The sequence below is a fragment of the Phaethon lepturus genome, unplaced genomic scaffold (genome assembly GCF_000687285.1).
Source record: "Phaethon lepturus isolate BGI_N335 unplaced genomic scaffold, ASM68728v1 scaffold29206, whole genome shotgun sequence".
Classification (NCBI taxonomy): Eukaryota; Metazoa; Chordata; class Aves; order Phaethontiformes; family Phaethontidae; genus Phaethon; species Phaethon lepturus.
The window spans coordinates 22226-43425 of NW_010546045.1; the positions used below are offsets into that span (position 1 = coordinate 22226).

The following is a 21200-nucleotide window of genomic DNA, read 5'->3' on the forward strand; positions in this document are numbered from 1 at the left end:
GCAAAATGCAAAGAACGTCTACTGATAGAGCCTGAGAAGGCAATAACAATGACAAATTTAGGGCTGGCAGCAGTGGTGTAGGGCAAAACCACCAGCATCTTCCCATCTTGACTCTCATACAAGAAAAGGAACAAAATGACTGAATCATGAGGACACTTTCATTACTTTAACTATAATTTAGTATCAAGTAATTCTCCCATCATGTGGCTACATGCTTCTGCTTCTTTCCTCCCATCTACTGAAAACTTTAGGACCAAGATCTGGAGGAATCCAAATCCAAAAATCTGTCCTCACCCACAGAGCTCCCAGCAAAGTTCAGATGCATGAGCGTTTAAATGCACTCTCACTAAAGCAGGGGACAGAGAAGCAGTGCTAAAATCCACTTTGGCTTTTTATTGTTTGAGGGAGAAGAGTTCGAAAAAAAAAAAGAACTAACAGCAACACAGAGACAAAAATTGATAGAAAATTAAACTTTTAAGGGCAATGCCTCCTAAAAATAAAAATTATCCTTATTGCCTAGACACAGAAGTCACAAGACAGCTGAGCAAGCTACCTGACAACAGAGGAGAGAAACAAGCCATTACCAGAGCTTGCATCAGAGGGAAATAGGGATTAAGGAAGATTTTTTGAAACTCTCTCATTTGCTGAAAGCAAATAAATTACAGACAGAGATGTAGATAAACTCACTATCTGCTGCTCTGACAAGAGGAGGTTGAGCTAAGAAAAGAACTATGCAATGGGCCATCACTGCTTCTGTGGTACAAGCTGGCTTCCACCAGTCATACTCTGTGCTTGCTCTCAGGCTTAGCAATAGACTTCATAGCTTTCCAATGGGAAGTTTCCTGCAGGGCATAAAAAGCCAGAGCCTTGAAGAGGCAGGAAACATGAATGGTCAGAGGAATGCAAAATTTAACCACTAGATGCACATTTCACTTCATTTTCTCACCTCAAAAGTCAAGTGGAGCAAGCATTGCTCATGTTTACTGAACTTTTAGGGGACATTTATTAATCAACAGGAAATACGGAAAACTATTAAGAGAAAAGAAAGTTTTACACAGTGACTTTGGCATGTAGCCAATGAACACAATTTTTTTTCTTTCAATGTAATTTAGCAATATGAAGCATGATGCCATATTAACATGCATGATGAAGAACAACAAAGTTGCTTTCCAAAAATATTCCTCACCTTGCTTTTTTTTATTTTTCTTTTAAAGTTGGAGCAGATATCACTGGGGAATAACCCACTGTAAGAATTAAGCTGACTAGCCCACCAAAGCACTACGCCAAAATAAAAGTCTATTAGAGACACATTAGTTTGATCACTTCTAACTCCAACAAACCACCACACAAGGGGTGTTACAAACCACATGGGCCAGGGCAACAGCTGCTTCTCAGGAGAGACATTAAAAGCAAATAAAATCAGGCAAGCTACCTCTGTCTCTGGGGCAACAATTGCTGCAAAAACCAGGTATTTATCCTGCGAAATGGATTTGTTAGCCCCACACTGTTGTGAAATCCTCATATGCTTTATTTGCACTTCCCCAACAGCCCCATGTTTTCTTCACTTCCCTCTATTAGTATCATTATTCATTAGTATATTGGACACTTGGGCATTGGGTTTCCAGTGTCATGCTTGTTCCTGCGGCTGCAGAAAGAAGAAGATGCAAAGTCGGTACCAATACAGTCAACCTCAACACTGTTGACAACACTGGTGCTTTAAGAAAATGCCTGTTGCCCAGAGGACAATGAAGGCTTTTAATACATTTTAGAATTATTACTGTAAAAAATAAGTCTATATGGAGAAGGTATGTTACTGATTTGTTAGTGACTTTGATAGTATTGCTCCTCCTCTGAAGTGGTTTCAGCATCCCAGTGCCATGCAAGTTTCCAAAGTACCTGACCTGCAGAAGATCTGACATGCTAATTTCTAATCTTCTGTAAGTAAAACATACAAGGGAGAAACCAAAGAACAATCTTTGCATTTGAGGGAGGGGGAAAAAAAAAATCAAATAAGCTTCATTAAGTGATATATAACATATCATCTGAAACTGAACTTTGCCGGTTAAACTACCGGAAGGAGCTCCTGCTACACCCAGCACTGCTGCTTGCAGGGACTGGTCAGGGCAAAGAGAACCTTGCCTATGAATGGAAGCTATTGCTCTGTGCTGCCATCTTGCTGTCCCCCCAAAAATGTGATGATCTAGTTGGAAGATCTGTGCCTTGTCTGCTGAAACAGCCCACAAAATCTGCCAATTCCCATAAAAACAAGAGTGGGGGCTGTGCCTAGCCACACGGTGAAGCAGAATTCCTACTGATCCCATAAACCCCTGCATCCTGTCTTGGCTGCTCCATGCGGTGCGACAGACAACTGCTAGCTAAAGGCTGTACCTTCATAGACCACAAAGAAGCCTTTGCCCAGGATGTTACTGCTGCTCCGGAACTCGATCCACAGCCTGCTGTCCATGGAGATTACCGGTTCAGGGATCTTGTCGCCACAAAATCTACCTAGAAGGCAGGAAAGAGACGATCAAGATCTGCTGGCTGATGGGCAGCACAGCATAGCAGGCACCTGCAGCTCCAGGAAGCAAACAGTCTGCGGTTAAAGGAGCTGTGCTTGTGTAAAACACCCTTTCACTCTCACCACTTGTGTTTTTGAATGAGCTTCTGGGTATTTCCCCCCATTAATTCATATTCTCTTAAATTATTAAATTAATAAAGGTTTTCTTCAGCTGGGAGCAGAATACAGTCGTCGCAGACGCAGCCTCTGTTGCCCTGGTAAATTCAAAAAGGCTCTTACTTTTATCGCCTGATTGGGCAAATGAGCTGCAAGGGTGGGGAACCATCCCCTGTCCTTCTAGAGATGTGACATTAGGGAACGTCCTTTCCACCTGCTAGACTCCAGAAACTTCTTCATTTCTTTGCACTCATGAGCAAAGTGTCCAAGTCAAACTGAGGGCAGGATGTGGCCATGCTGATGAGAAAACACCCCTTAGCTCGTCCTCTGCTCTCACTCCCCTGGTAAATCTACCTCTTCCCAGTTAAGTCTCTGCAGTGATTCAATCTCTTTCAAGAGCTTTGTGACCAAGAGCCTTTTTGCTCAAAGGACCACCCAGCTCTAAGTTCTCTGGCATGCACCAGCATTAGGTAGACACCGGAATCCTGCCAGCAAGGGAGAATCCTGAAACAGAACAGCTGCAGGCGGCATCTGCAGCCCAAACAACCCTGATCTGGTGCTCCTCTACCTGCTCCAGCCAGAAGCTCCTCATGGAAACAGAGCAAGCACCGAGTATGCACACAGTGCGAAGGTGGTTTTTCACTTCAGCTGACACCAGCAAGGCTATATACTGAATTCAGTGTGGCCTTGGCACCTCGTGCAACTGAATCCCCGGCGGGAATGTGATAGCAGCAGAGCAGCTCCTCAGGTTGAATTCAGTCAGGACAGCGGTGATGGGGCATCCTGGCCTTGCAACACCAGGCCAAGGCTTCTTTCAGCAACCTCCACTGGGCACAAACCTGGCTAATGCCTTACCTGCAAGACAGCTCCGTAGTTCCCATTAACAAGCTGCACTGGTGGTTCCAAAAAGTGTAAGGAGACAGACAGTGCAAAGCCTGTTGACTGGCAGGCAGGGAAGGCTGTTGCTCCTCCCGTGTACGGGAGGCAGAGTAGCTGGCACGAACCCGGCGCATTAAAAGCCTAGGGCCCCCCCGCTTAGCCGGCTGCCCACAGTCAGCCAGTGCCACTTTTGCCCCCCCTTCATCACTGGGCAGCTTTGGAAAGGCTATGACCTTCAAGGATGCAAGGTGACAGGCCAGTCAGTGCAAATGAGACTGGATGGAAGGCGAGTTGCAAACTTCGTTTCTCTTCAATGGTAGTTTCCCTGCTCACGTTTTTCCCTTGCAGAGTCCCCCATCCAAAAACTAGCTTCACTTGGCTGTTCAATTCTGAGCCCCTGTGCCCCAAAGCTGCCCAGCGCTGCCAGGGCAGCGCGACAGCCCTGCAGCGGTACCAATAGCATCCCCAGCTCCACTCCCAAAGGGGATGCTAACAAACAGCGTCAGCCCTGCAAAGCTCCTTCCTCCAGGGTCACCGAGCAACTGCCTCCTGCATTTAGACTGGGAGTTTAACAAGGGTGTCAAGGAGAGGAAACGCAGATGAGGGACGAGAACGAGCGAACTCCTCAGGGTGCGATAAAGGGCCCATTCATAAAAAGCTATACACCATTTAAAAGCTGGGTTTTCACACACTTCCCTGGGAAAATATGTAGCGCACATGTTTGGGTTTTTTTTCCCCCCTCTCCGCAAGAAGCCCGTACTTTCATAATTCACGCTAATCCCCCTCCCCGCCCCCTGCTGAATCGCCGTCTGTCTGCCTCTTCCGAGCTAATTTCATGGGCTCGGCCCCTCGCGGGAGCCGTGGCCACTCATGCAGCGTCTCCTTCCAGATGGAAACACTCATGAGTCCACTTGCATTAGAGGGACGGGGAGGTGCTTGGCTTCTGAAATACCTTTCAGTTACTCGGCAGAAAAAAATAAATAATGAGGAGCTAAGTTGCAGCTGCTGGAGCAACATTACCTGACGCATGTGCGGCAGAAAACAGCAATAAATGCTGCCAACCCCAAACTAGGCAGGAGACAGTAAAACCGGCTGCTAACTCTGCGCCAAAAAGCAAGCCCACAGAAACCCCTGGAGAGCAGCACGGCTCCGGCCTCAGCACCACCCCTGGTACCAGGGCCAGGCTGTGCGGTGGGGCCAAAGCCAGCACCCAGACCGCCCTACGGCCACTGACCCCACTCTGACTAGCCCAGTCCTGTGCTGCAGCGTGGGGCGCAGCGCACCTAACCCAGCGGGAGATGCTGCGCACCCCAGTTGCTTCTTCCCTTTCCAGCAGAAGGGACTGTTTGCCACGGGGCATTTCACACGTCGGGACACGAGGTTGGGCGACGGGGTCAGGATCAGAGCCAGTGGCAAAGCAGGTGGGACTCCCGCCTGCCTGCTCAGGGCGGCAGAAGCTTCACAGCTAGGAGAGCAGGAGGCAGGGGAACAGGGAGGACACAGAGGAGCTGTGCTTCCTTGAGGTCTTTGGGATCAGGAGTGGACGAGAGCCCTTGCACTGGCTGATATCCTAGCTATGGTCTAGCAAGTTCCCTGCTAGAAATAGAGGCCCAAAGTACAGACTACTGTATATTTGTAGACACAAATATTTGAGAAATAATGGCAGGAGCGTGGGCCACGAGCTGTACAGCTGCTTCATGCTGACTGCCTGACAGTTCTACTCAGGTCTTAGCAAAAAGCACTTAATAAAACTCCAGAGACCACATTTTTAATCCCAGCCATGCCCTCGACTCACTTCCCTCTCTGCCTCAGTTCTCAAGATGGAAAAGGAAGGAATAAAGTCTTTGCTGCCAAAGGACTTGGAGCATGGATCATTTGGTATGCATACAGCACACCGACGTCTCTGGATGGAGACATTAACGGGTGGCCAGTGCACTGGCTGGACATAGGCTCCTTCCAGGTAAAGGAAGGTTTGTATCTGTTTGCGTTTTTTTCCCCCCAATAAGCTTCAAGAAGAACATACGAAATGCAATCAAAATAAAGCAGCTACTCACCCAGTAATGGAGCCTTCCTCCAGTAGCCATCACGCACCTCCACATAATCATACCAGCAAAGGCGACTTTTAAACAGGTCCATTGATGTGAAGTTTAACATAATCTGAAAGGAGAGAGTACACACTTCTCATTGGGAAGAGAGCTACTTTAAAAAGGAGATCCTACAGGTTATGTGTTTCACCTCTGCTACGGTGCTGCATAAGTGAGTATGCGGGAAAAGACAGTTGGACAATTTGGTTGGATTTTTTTAATCAGTTTTCCTCAAAAAAGAAAGGCTTCTCATGGTACTTTAATGAAACCATGAAAGTACATGACAGCACACAGCACTTTACTATCCATTCTGTAATTCACAGTCACTGCTCCTCAGTTACTAAAATGCTACTTTAAAAAAGCCCAATTTGGGTCTTCTAAAATTAAAAATTGAATCTTTGGTTTTGATTAATGTGAAAGTCATAGAGAAACACATTGCCCCAAAATACAGATGATTGGGGTCTATACCCTTATATAAATGACACTTGTAAGAAACAGCTAATTTTGCCGACAAGTTTCCACATGCTGACAATTACACTCACACCATCACTGCGATGCAATTGTGTTCAGTGGCTTTACCGAGCAGAGCTGCGCATTGACATTTTATCCCTTTGGTCTCCTTCCTCTGTAACAAGGACTACAGGTCTTGCTCTGGGCCTATGGAAGTCACCAATAGGCTGTGCTTGCGGTATTTTTGTCCTTGCAAGGTTGGACCCATGTATTAATTTACATCTACAGTTTGCCACAGCAACATCATTAAATTAAAAGAGATATTCTCCCCCAAAGCCCTGGTTGCACGTGCAGAGTGCAGTCCGTAACGATGTTACTTTGCTCACACTTACGCAGTTTTCAGACTTTAGACAGCAAAAGGAGAGTCGTCCGTTTCTATGCAGATGAATACTACAAGCCCAATATCTGTTCTAAGCTAATACGTCAGTGCTATGATGTTACTTTGTACCAATTGCTGCATTTGATTAAACAGGTAAATTAAAGCATTTAATCTGACCTGGATTTTTTTTTTTTTTTTTTTTTTTAACATTAGCATTTACATGCTGGGTCCTACCCGATACAACTCTTCTGGAGAGGCTGAGAGACAAAGGGAGAATTTACAGCAAGGTTTATACTGCAAAACTCCCAGTACAACATTTCAAATCCTGGATGGTCCTTGGCACCTCTGCCGCTGGTGAAGCTCTCCCTGCAGCTAATAGCAGGTGCTCAGCACTGCACGGGACTGGGCTTGCAGGGGACAGAACGGGTCCCAGAGCAAGACGGCTGCTGCAAAACAAGAAAGCTCTGCTCTTCTTTGAGTCTGAGCCTTAAGTGCATCTCAAGGGTGGTCCTCAGCAAAGTCACTCTGCTGAGGAGCTCCCAAGCCAGGCTGAGCATTCTTGCAGCCTGGTATGGCGGCTGGCGTTAGTGCATTAAAGAAAGATTTCATTTCCAGAAGATCAATAAAACAAAAGGAGCTGGAAAGAAAGTGGACAGGGTGGCTGATTGATGCGCAGCGGGGCTCAGCGTTTCAAGGCGGGGAGCAGGAGTCCCCTGACAGGGACGTTATGCCTGCGTGACAGGGGCAGGCCACCGATGTCACTCATGGCTCCTCGGCTCCCTTCAGGACCCCAACTTGCTGGCACGTTTTATCTAACTCATCTGATTGGCATCTGGCTTTGAAAGGTGATTCCTCCAGCTCTAGTGCGGCCAGAGCTAGCGGTTGGCAGGAGACTGTCCAGGCAGGGTTTAGCCTCAAATTGAGAGGAAGGATGAGAGATCAACATGCAGCCCAGACCCGTGAGGGGGCTCTGCATCAGCGTTACCTCTTCCCTCCTCAGGACCACATATTCCTGGCTCCACTTCTGGGAGGGCAGTGATGGTGCTCGGGAGCCTTTCCAGGCTCCATCCCTGCACTCCAGGCATGCAGAGATCTTTTGGCAGCTGCTAACACTGTCATCACTGGCAAAACCACATACATACAAACACCTCATGCTGGTGCAGCACCTACCTTCTCCCCTGGGGTCACCGAGATTCTCCAGACACAGTGGGAATAGGAGGGGTAGCCATTTGGAAAGCCAGGTGCTGAGAAATTCCCTGTTGAGTCCTGCAAAGTCTCTCCACAAGCTGTGAGAGATGGGGGGAAAAAACCAGCAACAAGGAGTGACCCTCTGAAAGATACCAGGATCTACCAGAACATTTGCACATGGCTGCTGTGTGCAGGTTGGTGGCTTGTACTGTAAGGATGTTCATTCATGGTACTCGCCAAAGGTCACTGACCACCTGAGACCTTGCCAAAGGGGTGATGTGAAATTTGTCAGGATTATCAGGATAGAAGATTATCAGTGCAAGGACACGGGAAGCAGCTTTTAAAAAGGCACCCTTCTTCCTTTATCTTCCACAGGCCAGCACTTTTAGGTTTCAACCCTATTGAGGAATATCTCATCCACAGATCAGATGCAATATATTAACCCCACCCCACTTTGCGATCCCGAGACTGCTGCCAGCAAATCTGTTTTCCCTTCATTACAAGCTGCTCAATGAAGTTCTCCTTAGTTACCATTGTTAAGTGTCTTTTTTTCAGGTTAAAACATCCTAACAAAAGCAGGGCAAGCCCCACTGCCCTCAGGCTTTGGCTGTCCAGCACCTACCCTGCTGCCACACTGTGCAGGACAAAACGCAAGCGCTGCTGCTGGCTCTGCTCTCCACCTTCCCGTTTTTGTGGCCTGCTGCAGTTGATGAAATGCAGATCCCAGAGTGACTTTTGGGAAGCAAGTAATATGCACACACATACGTTCCTTTAGGGAGCCACAGCTTCCAACATCTGGGAAAGCCGCAACTACTGTAGTTCCTGCTCTCTGAGCCAGGAGGACTGAGCTGGAACAAGGAGTGACCATCTACATCTGCAGAGCAGCTGGCTGGGTAAGTGGGAGGATCACAAATATCAAAGCTCCCATTTCCTTCAGAGTGCTTACTAGACACATGCAAATAACCATTGCAAGGAGCAGGGACCTTGGCTTGCCTGCTTTCCAGTTGGTTTTCCATTTTCGTAACCTGCTAATGTTACAAAGCTGCCCTTGACCTGCAGCTTGGTTTCCTCAGTGACGGTAAGGCAGCTCCCAAAAATGCCTCGTTAAGCAGCAGTGCTTTGAAAGATCTGACAAGGCCAAACATCTGGCTCCCTTTCTCATGGAAATGCCAGGGGATGTTCCTCTGCCTAATGCTATCACACAATCGCTGATTTTTCAACCTGGATTACATTTAGATGGGCGGGTCGGAAGCTGGAGGTGAAAAAAAGACCAGTCCCATTCAAAAAGTTTAGTATCTTCAAAAAGGGTAGAGGGAGTCACCTAGGCCAGAAATGCTTAATTTCCCTGAAACAGTTTGACCCACAGCTTGACAGATCAGACTAGGTGAACAATAAGCGGGGACACACAAAGCAGCTTTGCTCAACCAAACAGCTCCTAGGGGTGCTCAGAAAGGTGGAGTCACTACTAGGAAGTCACACGTATTTCAAGGCACAGGTCAGCATGGGATCTGGCAAAGTCACTCCCGTCAGGAAAGACATGTATTTTAAACTAATAGAAAAAAGCACCAATGAGCAAAACAGGCAGGTAAATGTACACATCTGCCCCAGAGGAATGAAGAAAATAAATGAAAGTTCAAAACCTCTTCATTGCTCCTTCCTTCTCAAGCAGTTTTGAGCCTCGAGAACTCCTCCTACCACTATGCAACTACAAAGGAGCATTGCACAGGAAGTTTTAGTTTCAATTCTGCAGAAATAGCTAATATCCTCCCACCTCTCCCAACACATTTGGCATGTGATGCTGTCTTTATTCTTCAGGTGGGCAGAGAGAGATGCTTGTAAAAGATGATGACCTCCACGAACTGGAGAAGAAATCTGGACTTCTATTTGCAGAATAAATACACTTTCTTCCTTTCTACCTCTTGCAAAGATGTCTTGCCTTTTTATCTGTGTCAGAATCTGTTACAGTAATTCCAGTTCCCAGGATGCTCCTAGGACCCTCAACCAGGAAACTCACGCTGCCCCAGCAGATAAACATCTCAAAGAAGCTGAGTACCAGCCATATTTATTCTGAGGACAGCAAGCAAGTCTTCAGCTGATCCTCTGGCATCACCACTGGTCAATGCATGGTATGGAGTGGCCACCACCTTAGGATGTCTCTAGGAATGCCAACATCTGACAAGGTGTCCCAATAAAGCAGGAATTCCAATCCATAACTCACCAAGATATATAAATGTTCTTTTTCTCTGCTCAAAAATCTATTTAAAACAAAACTGCCCCCATGAAATGATAAAGCAAGCACTAAATTACTGGGAAGACATACTACATTACCATAACGACAGAGGACAAAGAGGATTACCACCCTCGGCTGAACCACAGTGAAGGTTTCCAATAGGCCAAACTTAATTCTCCTAAGTGTAATTACACGGTATCTGGCAAGACTGTGTAATTATGGAATAGGTACTAATGTATCTACTACCAAACACTACTCTGCTAAAACATCATGAAAGGAGACCTAGCCAACTACCCAAACCTTGCAGAGAAAACTCTCCAGACATGCTGGGAAAGGCTGGTCTTTCAGCGCAGAGGAGAGGATTGCCTGCATGTGTAGGGAGAAGCAGGATGAAAATGATCAATGCATATTTGTGTGTAGAGTACAATCTCTTGCAGAGCACACCGATAAGGAATACAAATGTACTCCACTTAGTAGCAAAGAAGCCAACAGGTCCAATAAGACTAGTGTTTGATACTTCTGGGATCCAAGGAACCATGCTGAAGTGGTCTTCACATATGGTGCAGAGGCTGTTGCACATGTAAGCTGCTAGAAGGGAACAGAGGTGAAAAGCGAAGTAGGAAAGGTGAATGCTCCAGCAGTCATTTGTAGATGAAGGAGTTGAGGGGCAGGCACTTACTGCTCACCAGCTGGTTACTGGTACATGACATCTTTTTGAAGCTAACAGAGAATTGGATGGGATGACACAATGCAGGGCTATTCTCAATTTATAGTTTAACCATTCCTCCACAGCTAGCATAGCCACACAGGCCTGTTTCCTTCAGCACAGCACAAGACTGCAGGATGTCCTGTTTTAAAGTTTTTTGTAGTTACTATACTCATCAAACCCTCAACCATGCAGCCATATCAAATCTAGCATTTACTACTATGTAGCAGAATGCATCTTGCCTTCCAGAAATTCCTTCAGCAAATTTCATCTGGTTTCACCTGGCTTGGCACTAACTTCAACCCAGCAGGTATAAGCTTTGAGGAATTAAGAGCAATTTAAACCAGCAGGGTTTTAGAATGGAAAAGTTAAGACAGCCCTAACTGTAGCAGCCACAAGAGCTCCAATCTAATGAGTTGGAGAGCCCTGTTTCTTACAGTAGTCACAGCAGTCATTCTGGCTTGCACCAGTGCATGCTTGTAACTCATCCTCCACTATGCTAACTCTTTTTTGGGGGGATTTTCTCAGGCCTTCTCAGATGGAGACTCTCTTTCTAATAGGGAAACCATCTGCCATTCAACTTCTGGACTATGTTGTTGCGTTTTACATAAAAACCCTCAGCTTGACTACTGAACAAAGTTGTCCTCAACCTAAAGTCTCATTCAGACCCTGCTTGAACATACAGCTGAAGTCCTCTGGTTTTGAACTCCTGTGCTTTGCATTTTGCAGAAGAGAACTTCTCAGGCTACAGATTCAAACGGCTGGTGAAGATGCTAATGTCATTAAATATACTGCACTCCTTCTCTTCAAATGCAACCTATGTATAAATTTTGATGCAAAGAAAAAAAGAAAACCAAACCAAACCAATAGTTATTTGAAGACAATTTGTTTAGTAGGCTTAAAGCTCTAATCATTATGCTGCCAAATATTTTCTGAACTGCAATAACCTCTGCTAAAGCTTTGTGAAAAAAACTAAAAAGTAGAAAAGTTCTACTTTGCAAGTGGAAAACTTGAGACTCTGAAGTGCCCTTATTTTAAGAAAGTTGCTTTGTAGCTATTAGTTTTACTTTAACCTGAGGCCAAAGTGGCTTTTCAGCTTGCCTCGAGAAATCTGAATCTGTACTCAATGCTTCCAGCTATGGGAATGAAAAGCCTGCTTGGATTAAGTCTGACTCAACAAAAAAACATGGTGCAAGACATCCCTGATTTTTGGTTTTTTGGTTATTCAAATGAACCAATCCCTCAACTCATCTGTGAGAGAATTTTCCAAGAACTACATCTCGTTCAACCAAAAGCAGATTAGAGAAAATTATGGGTGGTAAAAAGAAAAAAACGTTAGTTAGAACTAGCACACCTAAGAAAGTTATATCACTCAGTATAAGCTAAGCAGTGATCCCCAAACATCACGGACTGTGAAGTACTGTTCATCCTCAGAATTTATTCTAGACCCTTATGAACTCATACACTCTGACCTGTAGCTGGATGCAGAGAAGCGGTGGATTTGCACACCAGCTATCGACCATTTTCTATGGCCTCGTGAATGGACCACAGCGCAGTGCTAGCCAGCCACTCACTTAAGATGTGACTCTCTATACTGGTAAAACTTACCTCTGCTCCTCACCTTCTCCTCTCTCTCTGTGATATGCTTATTCCAAGAGGTATAGTCATTTATGATTGTATTAAGTTTATGATCAAAGCCACTCTCAGTGGGATCTGCTGGCCAGACCAACCCATTTAAATAAACTCCTGGGCCATGCTTGTAAAAGTCCTTTTTTTCCATTTTACAAATGTTAGAGTCATTCTGCAGAATTAGGGCAGTGCTCTCATTCTCCAGTACCTTTTCATGAATGTTTCAATACCAGCAGAAATTCAACAGAGCTTGTTAAATTCTCTCACTCCGAGCATCACACCTTCCATGTTATCTCCCTTCTCAGTCGCTGCAGTCCATGCCACAGGCACCAGACTGGGTGCCACCTTTGCTTCAAGCCTCTCGCTACATCCTCACATTCAACCTGTCCTTAAGTCTGGCAGATTTCTTCTCTGGAATCTGGTTTTCTCTATCAACCTATTCAGCTAAAACTGTTGCATAAACTTTCACTGTCTAATATCTCCACTTCAAAAGGATCCTTTTGTTCTGATGCGTAAATTTAGTCTCTCAGTCATATCTGTGACCTCAATGGTCTTTTTGCCAATCTTTGCAGACTCCAGATAAAGCAGGACTCAGACTATCAGTCTTTAGTACCTCACACATATGTAGATGGGCTTTTTATCAAAGCTCTTCCCAGTCTACTCGACCCTTTTGCAGCAGAAAGAGGGGCACAGCTGTCCCCTGAACAGCCCAAAGCACCAGCTTCCAGCACTTGGTTGTTTCACAAATCAGCATCTTTGAGCTTTCTTCCGTGTTATTTCACAAGCCTCAGTGCAACACACCACAATCACAGAGATACACTTAGGATTTCCTTAAGGCTCATCCCTGGGCCAACACCTATATAACTAACTCAACAGAAGTCTGATGGCTGGTGTGCAGAGACCCTGGTCTACCAGATATCCCTCTGCCACTTTGCTAACTGCTAGTCCCAACTCTGTCCATGGTCTTGTACATCAATTTCATTTTCTATGAACAGAGCCTACACCCTTAATTCTATGCAGTATATTTATATGAAACCAACAGCAAAATACAAGCCTCATCCTGGCCCCCCTCCCCAGCCTACTCTGCAGCTCCTCTTACTAAGTTTCAGTAGAAAGCACTGGACAAACCTGAAGCCCTAAACCAAACATGAACATTGGCAAAGTACGAATAACAGACATGTTAGGCAAGTTCAATTCTCCCACAGCTCCAGCTTGAAGCATTTGATGGTCTATATTTCCTGAGTGTCTTTCATCAAAGGGATCGTTAAGGTGCTCTTGAGCTCCAATGCCCTCCAGACAAACCATGTGTCTACTATAAAGCTGGAGCCATCTCCACAAGCCATATTTACCTGGGCATTTGTACAACTTCTTCGCCTGAGCGATGTCTCCCTGACTCAGGCGAATACGCTGACCAATAGTTGGCCGGACCCCGTTATCATCACGACGGGGAAGGATGGTGTCGAGGAAAACCCCTCTAAAGGGAAGAACAGAGACAAAGAGCAGTGAAGTAGCGAAAGTGACATGATGCACAGAAAGTAACCCTGGCAGGCCCCCCACACCACCCCCTTGACCATACATCCCATGCTAACAAGCAAGAGTAATTCAGATTGTGATAACTGCATGTCTTGAGGTGGCCTTCTCCCTATAGCAGATAGCTTCCAAATGTACAGGCAAGTCTGCCAAGCCAGTAAATTCCTCTTTCGATATATTAAGATTGCCGCTGCCTCTGTTTGAGTATAGACACATTCCTTGCCATAAATCAGAGAAGGCAATGAAATATTCTTGCAGAAGGTTCATGGCACATCTGGCTCAGCAGGAGCACAGATTGGACACTTAAGCCAAAGGAGGAGAGGGAAGGGGAGTTTGCTCAGTAGCAGATGGGGTTGGGCTGGCAGTGACCACTCTTGCCACAGGCAAGAGAAAAAGATCCTGCATGAGTTTCCAAGCTAATAACTCAATTTCTCTCTGCCTCTTTTTCCTTGCTACTATTTCTTCCATGTGGTACTTCATACTCAGGAGCTCTCTACTGCACTTTTGATCTCAGTCCAGGAAAGGATTTAAGCTCACTTCCATCAAAATGCAAAGTCCGTGCATTCAAGCAAGAGTTTGCATGCAAGAGGGACCCCAAGGCAGCGTTAGGACTGCAGGGCTAAAGCGGGAGGAAGGTATCAGAAACCTGAACTCCAGGTCAATTAAGTCCCAGACCTTGTGTCCAGGCTGTCCAGTCCACAGAAACCATTCCACTGCACCCCTGAATGTCTAACAGGCTTGGAGGTGCCAAGGCTAACGGTGAGCTTGAAGCTTTGGCGTCAGGTCTGGGAGGCAGACTTCTCTTTCTGAAGGACAGGATACAACTCTCCATAGAATCCAATGGGAAATCAGGGCAGAAGCAATAATTTTAGTGCTGCCTAGTCCTGATACAAGAGTCTTCAAAAGTAAGTACATAAGTAATTCTGCTCAGCTGCATATGAGCCTTGGGAAGGAGTTTGAGAGGATTTTTTTGTACTGGTTTAATTTTAAATAAATACTGCAAACAGAGTATTTGGACCACAGCTGTCCAGAGCTGCAGCCAATATTCTTGAACAGAAAATATCATTCTGTTAAACATATTTTGTGGGGGAAAATTCTTCTGTAAATATTCAAACTGAAGGAAGAAATAGAGGGGAAGGAATTTAATCTGTTTAAAAAACTAGAATCAACTCTTGCATGAGGGATGTTGGGTTTTTTCCAGGGGTAGGAAAATTCCTGATCAGGATTAAAATCAGTGCTTACAAGCTCTGAGGTGAGCCCATCAAGTTTTGATTGACAAATTCAGGCTGGCATTCAACATGCCAGCTGCATGCCTTGGGCTGAATTTATCTAAGTTTATGCATTGAAAATAAATCCTCCAATTCCAGAAACACCACAGAGAAACAGGTCAGTTTGTTCACAGTAAGTTTTCAAGCCTCCTCAGGAGTTCACAGAAGAACTCAGCATTTGGCAGGGACATACTTCTGTGGCAAGTGAAACGCTTTCTGCAGATCTCCAGGCTCTATCAGGGAAGAATGACAAAGTTTAATAGAGGAACCACTACTTGCACATGCAAACTTTTGACTCTTTTTCCCATTCCTTTCCTCCCAACAGTGTACTCACAGCCCTCAGCCTCCTACACATAGAATACACCTAGGGTATTGCTCACACAACCCACAGCTTCAAATTACTTTGTGACCCCTTATTATCTGCCAAACACATCTTCTACCAGAAGGCTGTGCCCTAGGTTGGGCCAGTAAGATTTCTAGTTCTGCTTTTTCCACCAACTGAATTTTGTGCTTCCTTCACATGCATTGCTGAACATGACTCCAAATTAGGAGGCAGTATGTATAGTTACTCTCATTTTACAATCAAAGGAACTGAGAACAGAGGAGGGTCTTTCCACACAGGTCCCAGCAGCCCCATGCTGTCCACCCAAACCCCATCTGCTTAACAACACTTTATAATGTCCAGTTGCACATTTGGTGAGCGCCTCTAAGAGCACCATTACTGTGGCTCACAAATTAATAAACACCAAGCAGACATCATTAAACAGAGCAGCTCAGGCACTCTACCACCAGAACCGTTCTTGAATAAGACACCTAACCTTTCCTACCTTCCCAGAGGTAGGAAAAGAACCCAGAAATCCTGGATTCCCCATTCTCCTACTGGCTAGGCACGAGTAGAGCATGCATTAGCTGCCCAGTGCAGTGGTCAGTCAAGAACAACCACCAACCATTGCTACTAACTAAGACAGAGTTTAAGCAGAGATGCTCTCAAGAGTCATTAGCACCCACATAGTACCCTGAATGTGTAAAGCATTGTGTAAACATGAGGAAATTATCAACTGATGTTGAGAAATGCTGAATATTTACCACTCCATCTGAGGGCAATAGGTACAGGTGCTTTAACCACCAGTCAAGGAAGGAGATGTTCAAAGCAGGTTACGCACTCGGCTGCAGGCAGCTACATGTTGTCCCCACTCTGTTTTTATATCCCCATCTGCAGAGGAGGGACAACATAACCCTACTTCACACAGTAAAACCTGTGGAGGATGTGTCATGTGTATATGCCTGGTGCAGGATTAGGATGGTGTGTTGCCAATACAAGAAGATGCCCCGTAACATGCAGACAGTGCTTCCTGCAGCCTGATTCAAACAGGGAGCTTTGCAGAGGTCATGTTTTATAACTCCAGACTGTGCTGCCATGTCTACTAGCAAGAGGCTTTAGTGAAGGCTTCTTCACTAAGGTAACCCACTATTTGCTTAGGGCTCCATGGAGGTTTAAACTTTCTTATTGCTAAGATGCCATCTATGGGTTTTGACAGCAGTAAAAGAAATTGTTTAATGAGACAGCAATATTCAGTTTAATTTGCTGCCTTGTCTGTAAGGAATGCACCAGGAAAGCCTGCAGCCATACTCTGCAAAATGGGCAAATTTCTGACATAGACAAGAACAGAAGTTCCCATGGTAAAAACTTGTTACTACTGTCATTAGTCTCTTCTGCCACACTCCTGTTCCTATTAGCCACAGACACAAACGGGAAATATGTTTTGCTGTGAACTGAAAACGAGCAGTGACTCCTGCAGCAATTTTCAAAAGCACCACTAGAAACAACTTCCGCTACTAGGACTCATTGTGTCTCAGAAAAACTGTCCCTTTCTGTCCTAGGTACAAAGTTTAGAATAAAAAGGGCCTAGGATCTGGAGCAGCATTTGACCATGGCAAACACCATATGATTTGCTATCAATATTCACCAGGAGTCATAAACAACAAGGTTGCGCCAAGTGCCACGTAAGAGTTGCTTCAAGACAATGAGTCACAGACACGGCTCTGTGTCCTCCGCATCCTCCTCACTCACACATCCCACCTCCTGGTGGGGTGCTCAGACCATCTTTTTCCTCTGTGGACATTCTGGTGTCTGTTAATGTAGTAACACACCCACTACAGCTCTTCCCTTAGCAGTGTCACACAGGGCCTATCTCCCATTCCTAGCCTTACTGGAGATCTTAAGGAAACTTGCTGGAACTTAGTATCTTCATGGGCTCTGTGCTTTTGTCAGTTTGGGTTGTAATGCACCCGCAAAACTCAGTAAGGTGGGAAGAAGACATGCATACACTCACAAATCTCTACTGATTGGTCAAAGTAAGCATCGTTCCCTTAGCAGATGTCAAGACAAGTCTTGGTAAAGTAAAAGCCTGTTCTCAGCACTGCCTATTGATGGTGAGAGCACAATCAGCCTACAGAGGCACTTAGTGCTCAGTTCAATTACTGCACAAAGACTGCTACTGGGGTGAGGGTGGGTCACAGAGACAAAGGGCTTAAAGAAAACAGACTTAAAAATCCTGTTAAGCACCAATTTCAATTTAGAAGGACTCTTGCCATTTTTATCCCTTTTTGGCCCAGCAGTGTTCTGAAGGACCCTGGTTTTCAAGAGACACAGACTCAAAGGCATCCACAATATAAATGGCGGTAATAACTTAATCCTGCTTTTGTGCAAGACAATTCCAACCATTTAGGGTCCAGCAAATGCTGGAAGGGTCCAGCAGATGCCTCAAGGGAAGAAAAATTGTTTACTTTGGGTATCTGATCCAAAGAAATCTCTGAAGGCTGAAAAGCCCCCTTGCCCAGCCACCATCTCCTCCTGCCAGAACAAGCAGCATTTCAGCAAGTTTGGTAATTTTCCCCTGGTTGACATGAAGCTTCAGAAACAGAAGCACAAAACGATAGGCTTGTCACTTCCATACAACTGGGGAATAAGGAAATTTAAAAAGTCCCAAAGACACCTTTAATTTTTTGCAACAAAAAGTTCTCAAGAGTGTGAATATTTGTGCTCTGCCTCCTGTCCCCTTTACTCATGGTATGTAGTTGTGAAATATGTTCATCTGATTCATGTGATGAAGTGTAATCTTCTGTACTTTTATGGATTTCTCCTGCACCATAAAAAGGGGTATTTTACAGGAGAAAGTTAAACTACTTTGCTGGTATATCAGCTCAAACCAGTTTGACCACTGACCGCATAGTATTGTGTAAAGAAAGTGCATGCATAAGGTTTGGGGTCATCCTGGGGGCACGCCGAGGAAGATTCGAGAAGACTCTAGCAGGCGAAGAGGGCATGCGCTGAAGAAGACACGGCGGTTCATTAATATGTATTAGAAGACACGCCTATTCATGAATATGTATTAACGGACAGGATATAAACCAGGAACAGGAACTGTACCGCGTGCGTCTTGGTGGAGCAGAGACTCCCGGCGCACCCAGCGCTGTTTGCTTGCCTCTATTCGCTTAATAAATTGTAAATTTGAATTGGAATCCTGTTTGGGACTAAATCATTTATAACATAGTGAAGGAAAGCTCTTGGGAAGGAGCAATAGTGGGATTTATGGAAAAAACTTCAAATAATGCAGCAAAATGAATCTAGTCATCCAGTAACTCTCATTCCAAATCCAGGACATAAATAACAATGTGCATTTCACCTCTCTATCCAGTAGAGCTGTCTGATTAGAAAATGGGCTCCATCTGGGATGAGATGGGAGTCAAGCGTAAACAGCCTACACAGAAATTGGCCAGTTAGCTGGGACAACAACAGGACTGAAAAATTCTCCATGATGAACCCAGTCACACAGAATCACAGAGCTGCTGAGGCCACGATTTAAAGCACATGCATAAATGGTTAAAAAAATACCCCAGTAATTAAAGATCACAATCTAGAGTTTAAATTCTCCCTTGGCAAAGTTGCTAGGGACTCTGAAGACAATATTGTAACGCCAAAGCATAAGCAGGACAACCAAGACATTCAAAGCTGGTTTTAGCATTATCTTCCTTCCACGCAGGCATATATATATGCTGCCTGGGAAGGTTGCAAAACATGTTAACATGGCTTTGGAAGGTCTCTGAGATTATCAGCACTGGGTGAACATACTAGGGAGCGGAAAACAGAGGTCCACCATGCTTCTCTTCACTCACCTTGCTTTTTCAAATATTTTTCAAGCTTTGCAGTGCAGCAGAGCTCACTGCAACTGCCACATATCTCTGCAACAGATCGCAGGCCTCCTCCTAGGCTCTACATATCCCACAGAGCTAATGGAAGCTATTGAAAATAGTCCTAAGGAGATGTAACCTTGGATTATCACCTGGAGAATGTGTTCCTAGCATAGTGCATGATGCTGTCGAAGTCATAGGTCTCTCCCAGTGAGTTCACTTCCCCAGCTTCCATCTTTAAAAAGTTGTACTCCTGACCTATGATGCCAAACACAAAGGGAAAAAAACAAGTCAAAAAAAAAAAAAAAAAGAATGAAAAAAAGAAGAAAAAAAAAAAGCCTTCCACCTCTGGGAGCCTAGACTGAAAGGGATGTTCCAACAATTCCAGCTGGACATCCAAAAATCTCTGTTCATCCAACTATTTTGGCCCTAATTCTAGGCAAGAATAGCAATATTTCTTCTTCTCTATCCCAGCTCACAGAACACTAGGGTTTTCCATAAGCCCAGCAAGAAAAATTTGCACCCACCCAAAAGCCAGGTGGAATAACGTGAAGTGCTGTTTTACCTTGCTGTATGTTCTCTCTGATGATCGTGACATGCTGGTCCCTATCAGGCCGTGTGTGCTCATGCCAGAAACCCACCACATGACCCAGCTCATGAGCCACAATACCAAACTTGTCACAGTTCTTTCCAATGGATATAGCCTGAGGGCCCCCTCCTCGGCGACCCACGTATGAGCAACATCTGGAAAAGAAAACCCACAAACCCATGCAGCACGTCAATGAATTGGGGACGTCCGAGACATACAAACAGAGGATGGCATCTGGGAAGGTCCGGGACAGGACAGCAGTTGCATACACTATATGTACTTACACATATGTGTGTGTGTACGTATAAAGAAAACACGTTAAGTTCATATCTGTAAAAATGCATATATACACACATAAATGTTATCCAGAAAGGCTTAGCACCTTCTGAGCAAATACTAAATTATCCTGGCAGTCCTTGCTGGGAGTGACCAGATGCCTCTCTGTGACAGATTCCCCCGCGTAGCCATCGGTCTATTCTGACCTGACCTAGACTTACAAAGCCATCGGTCAACGAAAGGGATGCTGGCAACACAGATAGCTGCGGGGGCTGCGCATGTCACTTACCCACAGGTTCTGTACGTGAACACAATGAAACTCTCTTCGTCGGTTCTCTCCACAAACGTCACACAGGTGTGCTTCTCCCAGTGCCTCATCGCTTGCTTGAAGATAGCTCTTTGGGTTCCTGGAAAAGGAATCCAAGAAGAGTAAACAGTGAAGGCCTGGCTTTCAGGAAGATCTCTAATGGGCTTCATCTGGATAGGGGAACAGTCAATCTTTCCAACAGTCAATCTTACACCTGCCGACACCTCTAGGAATCTGGGACTCATTTCCAACTATGGAACTAACTTACTGTAGGAAGTTGTACTACTAAGTTGTACTAGCTAGTTACAACACTAACTCACTGTACCACCCTTTTTTGCCCTGTGCTTGACGAACGAATTTCCTGTAATTAAACAGGTAGCGAACTCGGTGAAGCACGTCAATACTTCTGCATGTGAGAAATGTCACCTCACTAGGTAGAGGCCATTCGGGCAGAGCTGCTGGGTGCTGCGATCTGTGCCCCAGCTACCTGGTGGTGTGCCAGATTTGCTCTCGTGACACAATGTTACATGACCGCGCACAGCCTTCAAGACCCAGCAATCTCATGAGCGCTACAGATGCTCCCCAAAACTAAGGCAAAGCTGTTGTCAGGTAGTTTGTCTTTAAAATTAGACGCAAAAACTCTACAGGAGCCAGAGGCGGTCTCAGGGCAGGGTAAGAAGGTGTAGATACAGACCCCCCCTCCGCAGGGAGCGGGGTACCTCCAGCAGTCACTCAGCAGCATCCAGAACAGCCATGGGGGCGGCTGGGAAGCAACGCCTCGGAGAGGCCACAGCCCCGGGGGGCTTCCCGCCAGGCCGCG

The 21200-nt window shown here is 45.4% G+C and overlaps 1 protein-coding gene across 1 annotated transcript in view; it reads right to left on the reverse strand.

The window, feature by feature from the left end:
* LOC104622413 (tolloid-like protein 2) overlaps window positions 1-21200 on the reverse strand; it is a gene marked incomplete at its 5' end in the record, with an annotated part of 37958 nt that overhangs the window by 15446 nt on the left and 1312 nt on the right. Inside the window, 7 exons of the mRNA XM_010289180.1 lie at window positions 2389-2505; window positions 5608-5710; window positions 7637-7752; window positions 13569-13693; window positions 19361-19466; window positions 19774-19952; window positions 20363-20480. Of these exons, the coding sequence (XP_010287482.1) occupies window positions 2389-2505; window positions 5608-5710; window positions 7637-7752; window positions 13569-13693; window positions 19361-19466; window positions 19774-19952; window positions 20363-20480 (864 nt within the window). The remainder of the gene's footprint in view (window positions 1-2388; window positions 2506-5607; window positions 5711-7636; window positions 7753-13568; window positions 13694-19360; window positions 19467-19773; window positions 19953-20362; window positions 20481-21200) is intronic.